Source organism: Mustelus asterias, chromosome 13 (genome assembly GCF_964213995.1).
Source record: "Mustelus asterias chromosome 13, sMusAst1.hap1.1, whole genome shotgun sequence".
Taxonomy (NCBI): Eukaryota; Metazoa; Chordata; class Chondrichthyes; order Carcharhiniformes; family Triakidae; genus Mustelus; species Mustelus asterias.
Window position 1 is genome coordinate 51262972 of NC_135813.1, and position 15001 is coordinate 51277972.

General features: G+C 66.4%; 1 protein-coding gene across 1 annotated transcript; it reads left to right on the top strand.

The window, feature by feature from the left end:
* The first annotated feature begins 12823 nt into the window (after positions 1-12823).
* Positions 12824-13771, top strand: nrarpa (NOTCH regulated ankyrin repeat protein a). The gene has a single exon (XM_078227624.1). The coding sequence runs from the start codon at positions 13070-13072 to the stop codon at positions 13409-13411; it is 342 nt and encodes a 113-aa protein (XP_078083750.1). The 5' UTR covers positions 12824-13069; the 3' UTR covers positions 13412-13771.
* Positions 13772-15001: the final 1230 nt, after the last annotated feature.

Genomic DNA, 15001 nt, shown 5'->3' on the forward strand with positions numbered 1-15001 from the left:
CACTCTCCCTGCGGCGACACACTCGTCCTGCGGCCACACACTCGCCCTGCGGCCACACACTCGCCCTGCGGCGATGCACTCGCCCCGTGGCCACACACTCGCCCTGCGGCCACACACTCGCCCCGCGGCCACACACTCGCCCTGCGGCGATACACTCTCCCTGCGGCGACACACTCGCCCTGCGGCCTCACACTCGCCCTGCGGCCACACACTCGCCCTGCGGCCACACACTCGCCCCGCGGCCACACACTCGCCCTGCGGCCACACACTCGCCCCGCGGCCACACACTCGCCCGCGGCCACACACTCGTCCTGCGGCCACACACTCGCCCCGCGGCCACACACTCGCCCCGCGGCCACACACTCGCCCCGCGGCCACACACTCTCCTGCGGCCACACACTCGCCCTGCGGCCACACACTCGCCCTGCGGCCACACACTCGCCTGCGGCCACACACTTGCCCACAATACACTAACCCGCGACACACTTGCCCCGCGACGACACACTCGCCCTGCGGCGATACACTCGCCCCGCGGCGACACACTCGCCCCGCGGCCACACACTCGCCCCGCGGCCACACACTCTCACTGCGGCGACACACTCGTCCTGCGGCCACACACTCGCCCTGCGGCCACACACTCGCCCTGCGGCGATACACTCGCCCCGTGGCCACACACTCGCCCTGTGGCCACACACTCGCCCCGCGGCCACACACTCGCCCTGCGGCGATATACTCTCCCTGCGGCGACACACTCACCCTGCGGCCTCACACTCGCCCTGCGGCGATACACTCGCCCCGCGGCCACACACTCGCCCCGCGGCCACACACTCGCCCCGCGGCCACACACTCGCCCCGCGGCCACACACTCGCCCCGCGGCCACACACTCGCCTGCGGCCACACACTCGCCTGCGGCCACACACTCGCACTGTGGCCACACACTCGCCCTGCGGCCACACACTCGCCCCGCGGCCACACACTCGCCCTGCGGCCACCCACTCTCCCCGCGGCCACACACTCTCCTGCGGCCACACAGTCGCCCTGTGGCCACACACTCGCCCTGCGGCCACACACTCGCCCCGCGGCCACACACTCGCCCACAATACACTAACCCGCGACACACTCGCCCCGCGTCGACACACTCGCACCATGGCCACACACTCGCCCCGCGGCCACACACTCGCCCCGCGGCCACACACTCGCCCCGCGGCCACACACTCACCCACAATAAACTAACCAGCGACACACTCGCCCCGCGTCGACACACTCGCCCCGTGGCCACACACTCGCCCCGCGGCCACACACTCGCCCACAATACACTAACCTGCGACACACTCGCCCCGCGGCCACACACTTGCCCACAATACATTAACCCGCGACACACTTGCCCCGCGTCGACACACTCGCCCCGCGGCCACACACTCGCCCCGCGGCCACACACTCGCCCCGCGGCCACACACTCGCTCGTGGCCACACACTCGCCCCGCGTCCACACACTTGCCCACAATACACTAACCTGCGACACACTTGCCCCGCGTCGACACACTCGCCCCGCGGCCAAACACTCGCCCCGCGGCCACACACTCGCCCCGCGGCCACACACTCGCTCGCGGCCACACACTCGCCCCGCGGCCACACACTCGCCCTGCGGCGACACACTCGCCCCGCGGCCACACACTCGCCCTGCGGCGACACACTCGCCCCGCGGCCACACACTCGCCCCGTGGCCACACACTCGCCCCGCGGCGACACACTCGCCCCGCGGCCACACACTCGCCCCGCGGCCACACACTCGCCCCACGGCCACACACTCGCCCTGCGGCCACACACTCGCCCCGCGGCCACACACTCGTCCCGCGGCCACACACTCGTCCCGCGGCCACACACTCGCCCCGCGGCCACACACTCGCCCACAATACACTAACCCGTGACACACTTGCCCCGCGTCGACACACTCGCCCCGCGGCCACACACTCGCCCACAATACACTAACCCGCGACACACTTGCCCCGCGTCGACACACTCGCCCCGCGTCCACACACTCGCCCAGAATACACTAACCCGCGACACACTTGCCCCGCGTCGACACACTCGCCCCGCGGCGACACACTCGCCCCGCGGCCACACACTTGCCCACAATACACTAACCTGCGACACACTTGCCCCGCGACGACACACTCGCCCTGCGGCGATACACTCGCCCCGCGGCGACTCACTCGCCCCGCGGCCACACACTCGCCCCGCGGCCACACACTCTCCCTGCGGCCACACACTCGTCCTGCGGCCACACACTCGCCCTGCGGCCACACACTCGCCCTGCGGCCACACACTCGCCCCGCGGCCACACACTCGCCCTGCGGCCACACACTCGCCCTGCGGCGATACACTCGCCCCGCGGCCTCACACTCGCCCTGCGGCCACACACTCGCCCAGCGGCCACACACTCGCCCTGCGGCGATACACTCTCCCTGCGGCGACACACTCGCCTTCCGGCCTCACACTCGCCCTGCGGCGAAACACTCGCCCCGCGGCCACACACTCGCCCCGCGGCCACACACTCGCCCCGCGGCCACACACTCGCCCCGCGGCCACACACTCGCCCCGCGGCCACACACTCGCCCCGCGGCCACACACTCGCCTGCGGCCACACACTCGCCTGCGGCCACACACTCGCACTGCGGCCACACACTCGCCCTGCGGCCACACACTCGCCCCGCGGCCACACACTCGCCCTGCGGCCACACACTCGCCCCACGGCCACACACTCTCCTGCGGCCACACACTCGCCCTGTGGCCACACACTCGCCCTGCGGCCACCCACTCGCCTGCGGCCACACACTCGCCCCGCGGCCACACACTCGCCCCGCGGCCACACACTCACCCACAATACACTAACCCGCGACGCACTCGCCCCGCGTCGACACACTCGCACCGTGGCCACACACTCGCCCCGCGGCCACACACTCGCCCCGCGGCCACACACTCACCCACAATACACTAACCCGCGACACACACGCCCCGCGTCGACACACTCGCCCCGTGGCCACACACTCGCCCCGCGGCCACACACTCGCCCACAATACACTAACCTGCGACACACTCGCCCCGCGGCCACACACTCACCCACAATACACTAACCCGCGACACACACGCCCCGCATCGACACACTCAGACCGCGGCCACACACTCGCCCCGCGGCCACACACTCGCCCCGCGGCCACACACTCGCTCGCGGCCACACACTCGCCCCGCGGCCACACACTCGCCCCGTGGCCACACACTCGCCCCGCGGCCACACACTCGTCCCGCGGCCACACACTCGCCCCGCGGCCACACACTCGCCCGCAGCCACACATTCGCCCTGCGGCCACACACTCGCCCCGCGGCCACACACTCGTCCCGCGGCCACACACTCGCCCCGCGGCCACACACTCGCCCCGCGGCCACACACTCGTCCCGCGGCCACACACTCGTCCCGCGGTCACACACTCGCCCCGCGGCCACACACTCGCCCCGCGGCCACACACTCGCCCACAATACACTAACCCGCGACACACTTGCCCCGCGTCGACACACTCGCCCCGCGGCCACACACTCGCCCACAATACACTAACCCGCGACACACTTGCCCCGCGTCGACACACTCGCCCCGCGTCCACACACTCGCCCACAATACACTAACCCGCGACACACTTGCCCCGCGTCGACACACTCGCCCCGCGGCGACACACTCGCCCCGCGGCCACACACTCGCCCCGCGGCCACACACTCGCCCCGCGGCCACACACTCGCCCACAATACACTAACCCGCGACACACTCGCCCCGCGTCAACACACTCGCCCCGTGGCCACACACTCGCCCCGCGGCCACACACTCGCCCACAATACACTAACCTGCGACACACTCGCCCCGCGGCCACACACTTGCCCACAATACACTAACCCGCGACACACTTGCCCCGCGTCGACACACTCGCCCCGCGGCCACACACTCGCCCCGCGGCCACACACTCGCCCCGCGGCCACACATTCGCCCCGCGGCCACACAATCGCCCCGCGGCCACACACTCGCCCCTCGGCCACACACTCACCCCGTGGCCACACACTCGCCCGTGGCCACACACTCGCCCGCGGCCACACACTCGCCCGCGGCCACACACTCGCCCGCGGCCACACACTCGCCCCACGGCCACACACTCGCCCCACGGCCACACACTCGCCCTGCGGCCACACACTCGCCCGTGGCCACACACTCGCCCGTGGCCACACACTCGCCCGCAGCCACACACTCGCTCGCGGCCACACACTCGCCCCGCGGCCACACACTCGCCCCGTGGCCACACACTCGCCCCGCGGCCACACACTCGCCCCGCGGCCACACACTCGTCCCGCGGCCACACACTCGTCCCGCGGCCACACACTCGTCCCGCGGCCACACACTCGCCCCGCAGCCACACACTCGCCCACAATACACTAACCCGCGACACACTTGCCCCGCGTCGACACACTCGCCCCGCGGCCACACACTCGCCCACAATACACTAACCCGCGACACACTTGCCCCGCGTCGACACACTCGCCCCGCGGCCACACACTCGCCCACAATACACTAACCCGCGACACACTTGCCCCGCGTCGACACACTCGCCCCGCGGCGACACACTCGCCCCGCGGCCACACACTTGCCCACAATACACTAACCCGCGACACACTTGCCCCGCGACGACACACTCGCCCTGCGGCGATACACTCGCCCCGCGGCCACACACTCGCCCTGCGGCCAAACACTCGCCCCGCGGCCACACACTCGCCCCGCGACCACACACTCGCCCCGCGGCCACACACTCGCCCCGCGGCCACACACTCGCCTGCGGCCACACACTCGCCTGCGGCCACACACTCGCCCTGCGGCCACACACTCGCCCTGCGGCCACACACTCGCCCCGCGGCCACACACTCGCCCTGCGGCCACACACTCGCCCCGCGGCCACACACTCTCCTGCGGCCACACACTCGCCCTGCGGCCACACACTCGCCCTGCGGCCACACACTCGCCCCGCGGCCACACACTCTCCTGCGGCCACACACTCGCCCTGCGGCCACACACTCGCCCTGCGGCCACACACTCGCCTGCGGCCACACACTCGCCCCGCGGCCACACACTCGCCCCGCGGCCACACACTCGCCCGCGGCCACACACTCGTCCCGCGGCCACACGTTCGCCTTGCGGTCACACACTCGCCTTGCGGTCACACACTCGCTGTGCGGCCACACACTCGCCCGTGGCCACACACTCTTCCCGCGGCCACACACTCACCCGTGGCCACACACTCGTCCCGCGGCCACACACTCGCCCTGCGGCCACACTCTCGCCCTGCGGCCACACACTCGCCCGTGGCCACACACTCTTCCCGCGGCCAAACACTCACCCGTGGCCACACACTCGCCCCGCGGCCACACACTCGCCCCGCGGCCACACACTCGCCCCGCGGCCACACACTCGCCCCGCGCCCACACACTCGCCCCGCGGCCACACACTCGCCCCGCGGCCACACACTCGCCCACAATACTCTAACCCGCAACACACTCGCCCCGCGTCGACACACTCGCCCCGTGGCCACACACTCGCCCCGCGGCCACACACTCGCCCACAATACACTAACCTGCGACACACTCGCCCCGCGGCCACACACTTGCCCACAATACACTAACCCGCGACACACTTGCCCCGCGTCGACACACTCGCCCCGCGGCCACACACTCGCCCCGCGGCCACACACTCGCCCCGCGGCCACACATTCGCCCCGCGGCCACACAATCGCCCCGCGGCCACACACTCGCCCCTCGGCCACACACTCACCCCGCGGCCACACACTCGCCCGTGGCCACACACTCGCCCGCGGCCACACACTCGCCCGCGGCCACACACTCGCCCACAATACACTAACCCGCGACACACTTGCCCCGCGTCGACACACTCGCCCCGCGGCCACACACTCGCCCACAATACACTAACCCGCGACACACTTGCCCCGCGTCGACACACTCGCCCCGCGGCCGCACACTCGCCCACAATACACTAACCCGCGACACACTTGCCCCGCGTCGACACACTCGCCCCGCGGCGACACACTCGCCCCGCGGCCACACACTTGCCCACAATACACTAACCCGCGACACACTTGCCCCGCGACGACACACTCGCCCTGCGGCGATACACCCGCCCCGCGGCGACACACTCGCCCCGCGGCCACACACTCGCCCCGCGGCCACACACTCTCCCTGCGGCGACACACTCGTCCTGCGGCCACACACTCGCCCTGCGGCCACACACTCGCCCTGCGGCGATACACTCGCCCCGTGGCCACACACTCGCCCTGCGGCCACACACTCGCCCCGCGGCCACACACTCGCCCTGCGGCGATACACTCTCCCTGCGGCGACACACTCGCCCTGCGGCCTCACACTCGCCCAGCGGCCACACACTCGCCCTGCGGCCACACACTCGCCCCGCGGCCACACACTCGCCCTGCGGCCACACACTCGCCCCGCGGCCACACACTCGCCCGCGGCCACACACTCGTCCTGCGGCCACACACTCGCCCCGCGGCCACACACTCGCCCCGCGGCCACACACTCGCCCCGCGGCCACACACTCTCCTGCGGCCACACACTCGCCCTGCGGCCACACACTCGCCCTGCGGCCACACACTCGCCTGCGGCCACACACTCGCCCCGCGGCCACACACTCGCCCCGCGGCCACACACTCGCCCGCGGCCACACACTCGTCCCGCGGCCACACGTTCGCCTTGCGGTCACACACTCGCCTTGCGGTCACACACTCGCTGTGCGGCCACACACTCGCCCGTGGCCACACACTCTTCCCGCGGCCACACACTCACCCGTGGCCACACACTCGCCCCGCGGCCACACACTCGCCTTGCGGCCACACTCTCGCCCTGCGGCCACACACTCGCCCGTGGCCACACACTCTTCCCGCGGCCACACACTCACCCGTGGCCACACACTCGCCCCGCGGCCACACACTCGCCCCGCGGCCACACACTCGCCCCGCGGCCACACACTCGCTCCGCGGCCACACACTCGCCTGCGGCCACACACTCGCCTGCGACCACACACTCGCCCCGCGGCCACACACTCGCCCTGCGGCCAAACACTCGCCCTGCGGCCACACACTCGCCCCGCGGCCACACTCTCGCCCTGCGGCCACACACTCGCCCCGCGGCCACACACTCGCCTGCGGCCACACACTCGCCCTGCGGCCACACACTCGCCCCGCGGCCACACACTCGCCCTGCGGCCACACACTCGCCCCGCAGCCACACACTCTCCTGCGGCCACACACTCGCCCTGCGGCCACACACTCGCCCTGCGGCCACACACTCGCCCTGCGGCCACACACTCGCCCTGCGGCCACACACTCGCCCTGCGGCCACACACTCGCCCCGCGGCCACACACTCGCCCTGCGGCCACACACTCGCCCCGCGGCCACACACTCTCCTGCGGCCACACACTCGCCCTGCGGCCACACACTCGCCCTGCGGCCACACACTCGCCTGCGGCCACACACTCGCCCCGCGGCCACACACTCGCCCCGCGGCCACACACTCGCCCGCGGCCACACACTCGTCCCGCGGCCACACGTTCGCCTTGCGGTCACACACTCGCCTTGCGGTCACACACTCGCTGTGCGGCCACACACTCGCCCGTGGCCACACACTCTTCCCGCGGCCACACACTCACCTGTGGCCACACACTCGCCCCGCGGCCACACACTCGCCTTGCGGCCACACTCTCGCCCTGCGGCCACACACTCGCCCGTGGCCACACACTCTTCCCGCGGCCACACACTCACCCGTGGCCACACACTCGCCCCGCGGCCACACACTCGCCCCGCGGCCACACACTCGCCCCGCGGCCACACACTCGCTCCGCGGCCACACACTCGCCCGCGGCCACACACTCGCCTGCGACCACACACTCGCCCCGCGGCCACACACTCGCCCTGCGGCCAAACACTCGCCCTGCGGCCGCACACTCGCCCCGCGGCCACACTCTCGCCCTGCGGCCACACACTCGCCCCGCGGCCACACACTCGCCTGCGGCCACACACTCGCCCTGCGGCCACACACTCGCCCCGCGGCCACACACTCGCCCTGCGGCCACACACTCGCCCCGCAGCCACACACTCTCCTGCGGCCACACACTCGCCCTGCGGCCACACACTCGCCCTGCGGCCACACACTCGCCCTGCGGCCACACACTCGCCCTGCGGCCACACACTCGCCCTGCGGCCACACACTCACCCGTGGCCACACACTCGCCCCGCGGCCACACACTCGCCCCGCGGCCACACACTCGCCCCGCGGCCACACACTCGCTCCGCGGCCACACACTCGCCCGCGGCCACACACTCGCCTGCGACCACACACTCGCCCCGCGGCCACACACTCGCCCTGCGGCCAAACACTCGCCCTGCGGCCACACACTCGCCCCGCGGCCACACTCTCGCCCTGCGGCCACACACTCGCCCCGCGGCCACACACTCGCCTGCGGCCACACACTCGCCCTGCGGCCACACACTCGCCCCGCGGCCACACACTCGCCCTGCGGCCACACACTCGCCCCGCAGCCACACACTCTCCTGCGGCCACACACTCGCCCTGCGGCCACACACTCGCCCTGCGGCCACACACTCGCCCTGCGGCCACACACTCGCCCTGCGGCCACACACTCGCTCTGCGGCCACACACTCGCCCCGCGGCCACACACTCGCCCTGCGGCCACACACTCGCCCCGCGGCCACACACTCTCCTGCGGCCACACACTCGCCCTGCGGCCACACACTCGCCCTGCGGCCACACACTCGCCTGCGGCCACACACTCGCCCCGCGGCCACACACTCGCCCCGCGGCCACACACTCGCCCGCGGCCACACACTCGTCCCGCGGCCACACGTTCGCCTTGCGGTCACACACTCGCCTTGCGGTCACACACTCGCTGTGCGGCCACACACTCGCCCGTGGCCACACACTCTTCCCGCGGCCACACACTCACCCGTGGCCACACACTCGTCCCGCGGCCACACACTCCCCCTGCGGCCACACTCTCGCCCTGCGGCCACACACTCGCCCGTGGCCACACACTCTTCCCGCGGCCACACACTCACCCGTGGCCACACACTCGCCCCGCGGCCACACACTCGCCCCGCGGCCACACACTCGCCCCGCGGCCACACACTCGCCCCGCGGCCACACACTCGCCCCGCAGCCACACACTCGCCCTGCGGCCACACACTCGCCCTGCGGCCACACACTCGCCCCGCGGCCACACACTCGCCCACAATACACTAACCCGTGACACACTCGCCCCGCGGCGACACACTCGCCTGTGGCCACACACTCGCCCTGCGGCCACACACTCGCCCTGCGGCCACACACTCGCCCTGCGGCCACACACTCGCCCCGCGGCCACACACTCGCCCCGCGGCCACACACTCGCCCTGCGGCCACACACTCGCCCCGCGGCCACACACTCGCCCCGCGGCCACACACTCACCCGCGGCCACACACTCGCCCCGCGGCCACACACTCGCCCCGCGGCCACACACTCGCCCCGCGGCCACACACTCGCCCGTGGCCACACACTCGCCCGTGGCCACACACTCGCCCCGCGGCCGCACACTCGCCCCGCGGCCGCACACTCGCCCCGTGGCCACACACTCGCCCCGTGGCCACACACTCGCCCGTGGCCACACACTCGCCCCGCGGCCACACACGCGCCCTGCGGCCACACGCCCGCCCTGCAGCCACATGCTCACCCTGCGGCACACGCTCGCCCTGCGGCCACACGTTCGCCCGCAGCCACACACTCGCCCTGCGGCGATACACTCGCCTTGCGGCGATACACTCGCCTTGCGGCGATACACTCTCCCTGCGGCAATACACTCGCCCGCGATACACATGCCCCGCGGCGATACACACGCCCCGCAGCGATACACACGCCCCGCGGCGACACACTCGCCCTGCGGCGATACACTCACTCTGCGGCCACACACTCGCCCACGACACACACACCCTGCAGCGACACACTTGCCCCGCGGCGACACACTGGCCCCACGGTGACACACTTGCCCCGTGGCAACACACTCACCCCGTGGCCACACACGCTCCCGGCGGCGACACACTCGGCCGGCGGCGACACACTCGGCCGGCGGCGACACACTCGGCCGGTGGCCACACACTCACCCGGCTGCCACACCTAATTGATATTTGGGACTATGTTTAAACCACTGAATCTAAAATAAACTTATTAACTGAGTATTATTTATTATCTTTAACTAGATTTGGTATAGTCTAAGGTGTTAACTGTAAATTTAAGACATGTCAGGTGAGGGCAGCTGAGTGTGCAGCTTGTCACGTGTGGAGAGTTCTGGACACTGCCAGTGTCCTAGATGGTCATGTGCGGGAAGTACTCCAAGCTGCAGTAGCTGGAGCTCCGGATTTCGGAGCTTGAGCAGCGGCTGGAGGCACTGTGGCGTATCTGTGAGGCTGAGAGTTACGTGGATGGCATGTTTACAGAGGTGGTCACACTGCAGCTCAATGGACTAGAGGAAAGGGAAGGGGTGACCACCAGACAGTCTGGAAAGAACAGGCAGATAGCGCAGGAACCCCCTGGCGACCCGCTCACTAACCGCTATGCCAGTTTGGAAGCGGATTAGGGTGCTACTACTTCAGAGGAATGCAGACAGAGCCAAACTTCTGGCACTACAAGTGGCTCCACTGTACATAAGAACATAAGAAGTAGGAGCAGGAGTAGGCCATCTAGCCCCTTGAACCTGCTCCGCCTTTCAATAAGATCATGGCTGATCTTTTCGAGGACTCAGCTCCACTTACCCGCCCGCTCACCATAACCCTTAATTCCTTTACTGTTCAAAAATGTATCTATCCTTCCCTTAAAAACATTCAATGTGGTAGCCTCAACTGCTTCACTGGGCAGGGATTTCCACAGATTCACAACCCTTTGTATGAAGAAGTTCCTCCTCAACTCAGTCCTAAATCTGCTTCCCCTTATTTTGAGGCTTGCCCCCTAGTTTTAATTTCACCCACCAGTGGAAACAACTTCCCTGCTTCTATCTTATCTATTCCCTTCATAATCCTATATGTTTCTATAAGATCTCCACTCATTCTTCTGAATTCCAATGAGTATAGCCCCGGTCTACTCAAACTCTCCTCGTAAGCCAACCCTTTCAACTCCGGAATCAACCTCGTGAATCTCCTCTGCACCCCCTCCAGTGCTAGTATATCCTTTCTCAAGTAAGAAGACCAAAACTGTACACAGTACTCCAGGTGTGGCCTTACCAGCACCTTATACAGTTGCAACATAACCTCGCTGTTTTTAAACTCCATCCCTCTTGCAATGAAGGACAAAATTCCATTTGCCTTTTTAATTACCTGCTGCACCTGCAAATCAACTCCTTGAGATTCTTGCACAAGGACACCCAGGTCCCTCTGCACAGCAGCATGCTGCAATTTTTTACCATTTAAATTACAGTCCATTTTGCTGTTATTTCTACCAAACTAGATGACCTCGCATTTACCGACATTGTACTCCATCTGCCAGACCCTCGCCCACTCACTTAGATTATCTATATCCCTTTGCAGACTTTCAGCGTCCTCTGCACACTTTGCTTTGCCAACTCATCTTAGTGTCATCTGCAAATTTTGACACACTACACTTGGTTCCCAACTCCAAATCATCTATGTAAATCATAAACAATTGCGGTCCCAACACTGATCCCTGAGGCACACCACTAGTCACTGATAGCCAATCAGAAAAACACTCATTTACCCCCACTCTTTGCTTTCTGTTAGTTAACCAAGCCTCTATCCATGCTAATACTTTACCCGTAACATATCTTATGTAGCAGTCTTTGGTGCGGCACCTTGTCAAATGCCTTCTGGAAATCCAGATACACCACATCCACAGGTTCCCCCATTGTCCACTGCACATGTAATGTTCTCAAAGAATTCCACTAAATTAGTCAAACATGACCTTCCCTTCATGAACCAATGGGACAATTTATATCCAGGGGCGGCATGGTAGCACAGTGGTTAGCACTGCTGCTTCACAGCTCCAGGGACCTGGGTCCTGCTTTTGTAATCTATGCCTCAATTGATGAAGGCAAGTGTCGCATATGTCTTTTTCAATAACCTACTAACCTTCTGTATATATATTTGTGTTTTATCTGTACATCTGTGAATATATTTGTCGATGTTACATCTGTGCTTTTATCTACAATGTCTGTGTGTTATCTGTATATATTTTCTGTTTATATCTGTATTTGTGTTTTTATCTCTATATCTCAGTTCTATCTGTGTATATATCGAAATGTGTGGTTTATCGACAATGTATGTGTGTGTTATCTGTGTGTACACATTTTATCTGTATTTTTATATATGTGTGCGTGTGTGTGAGTTTTATCTGTTATCTACAATGTCTCTGGGAAGATTTGCTCTCCTGGTTCCCACGCTCCAGAATTTTAATGAATTAACTTGGCCCCGCCCACCAGTCAGTGAGACCCGCCCCACGTGGGTCCCCAGCCAAAGACCGTGTAGTGGGGGATGGGTGCCTGGCTCTGATTGGCTGGTTGTATGGTAAGCCGCGAGCCAGCGTTTCATTGTCATGGCAACAGCCCGCTCGGCGGTTAAAAGCGGCGGGAGCCGCGCGGCCGCTTCGCAAAAAACAGCGAAGACAGAACGGATAACCCCGGGGGGGGGTGGGTGGGAGGGGGGAAGAGAAAAGAGCCCCGGGGGACGCCGGGCCCGGAGCGGCGGCCCGGGGGACGCCGGGCCCGGAGCGGCGGCCCGGGGGACGCCGGGCCCGGAGCGGCGGCCCGGGGGACGCCGGGCCCGAAGCGGCGGCCCGGGGACAGAGTGAACAGGAGCCCGAGGACAGAGAGCGCGGAGCAGCCCCGGGGAGTCTGGAGCGCGGGCCGGAGGCATTGCGGGCCCCGGGCTGAGGGAGTGTCGGGGCCGGGGCGGCGGTTATGAGCCAGGCCGAGGTGTCTCCGGCCGGCGGGCCGCAGCGTATGTTCCAGGAGGCGGTGAGACGCGGCAACACCCGGGAGTTGCAGTCGCTGCTGCAAAACATGCCAGACGGGCCCTTCAATGTGAACTCGTTCGGGCCGGAGGGCCAGACCGCGCTGCACCAGTCCGTCACCGCCGGCAACCTGGAGCTGGTCAAGCTGCTGGTCAAATTCGGCGCCGACATCCGACTGGCCAACCGCGACGGCTGGAGCGCCTTGCACATCGCCGCTTTCGGTGGGCACCAGGACATCGTTCTCTACCTCATCACCAAGTCCAAGTACGGAGCCAACGGCGCCCGGTGAGGAGCCCAGAGCCCCGGGCCGGACTCAACCCACAGCCCCGGCCGTCCGGGGACTGGACTGGAGTGAACCGAGCCGCGACCTGGACTGGACTGAGAGCGGGGCCTGGAGCGGATCTAGACCCGGGCAGGAGAGCCCCGGGACCGGAGTGGACAGGCAGCCGGGCATCTACCTCAGCGGGCCGGCCTGGGCTGGCGGAGGGACTGCGGGTCGGGGGAGCGGGGCTGGCGGACACACTGTGGCGCTCACAAATGTACCAATAAACAGCGTGTCAAACACAGCCCCGTGTGGCCTCCACTGCGGGACATCCTCCCCGCCCCCCCCCAAATCCGCCAACCCCCAGAAAATCCCCGCAATCCGTCCGGACCGCTCCCGCCCGGACCTCATCACACGCTCTCTTCTCCCCCCGATCCGCCCGGACCCCTCACCCCCGCCCCGATCCGCCCGGACCCCTCACCCCCGCCCCGATCCGCCCGGACCCCTCCACACCACCCCCCCCCCCCCTCCCCGATCCGCCCGGACCCCTCCCAACCCCCTCCACACACCCTCCCCCCCCATACGCCCGGACCCCTCCACACACACACACCCCCGCCCGGACCCCTCCACCCTCCCCCCGATCCGCCCGCACCCCTCCTCCCGATCCGCCCGCACCCCTCTCCCCCCCCCCCCCCCGATCCGCCCGCACCCTCCCGCCCGCACCCCCGAACCCCTCCCCCCCCCCGATCCGCCCGCACCGATCCGCCCGCACCCCTCCCCCCGATCCGCCTACACCCCTCCTCCCCCCCCCCTCGATCCGCCCGCACCCCGAACCCCTATCCGCCTGCACCCCTCTCCCCCCGATCCGCCCGCACCCCTCTGGGCCCACCCCTCTCGGCCCCCCTGCCCCTTCAGCCCCGCCTTAACTTCCCCTTTGCTGTCATAGGCCATTTAAGTGCTCCCTTTCCCTGTCTGCAATAACCTCTACCCATATTGCTGCCTCCATCAATACTGCCACATGTATTTTCTCTGCCCATGTTGCTATCACTGCCTACACCATGGCGTTTAATGTAGATAAATGTGAGGTGATGCATTTTGATAGATCGAACAAGGGCCGGACTTTCTCAGTTAATGGTGGGGTGTTGGGGAGAGTTATAGAATAAGGAGATCTCGAGGTACAGTTTCATAGCTTTCAAAATGGAGTCACAGGTGGACAGAGTGATGAAGAAGGTATTTGGCATGCTTGCTTTCATTGATCTTATAGAGGTCTATAAAATAATGAGGGGCAAAGATCAGCTAGACAGTCAACACCTTTTCCCAAAGGTAGGGGAGTCTAAAACGAAGAAACATAGGTTTCAGGTCGAGAGGAGATATACAAAAGGGTCCAGAGGGGCAACTTTTTCATACAGAGGGTGATGAGTGTCTGGAACAAGCTGCCAGAGTAGAGGTGGGTACAGTTTTGTCTTTTAAAAAGCATTTAGATAGTTAGATGGCCTATATTGCGAAGGGGATAGAATATAAAAGCAGGGATGTCTTGATGCACCTGTACAGGGCATTGGTGAGGCCGCAGCTGGAATACTGTGTGCAGTATTGGTCCCCTTCTATGAGGAAGGATAT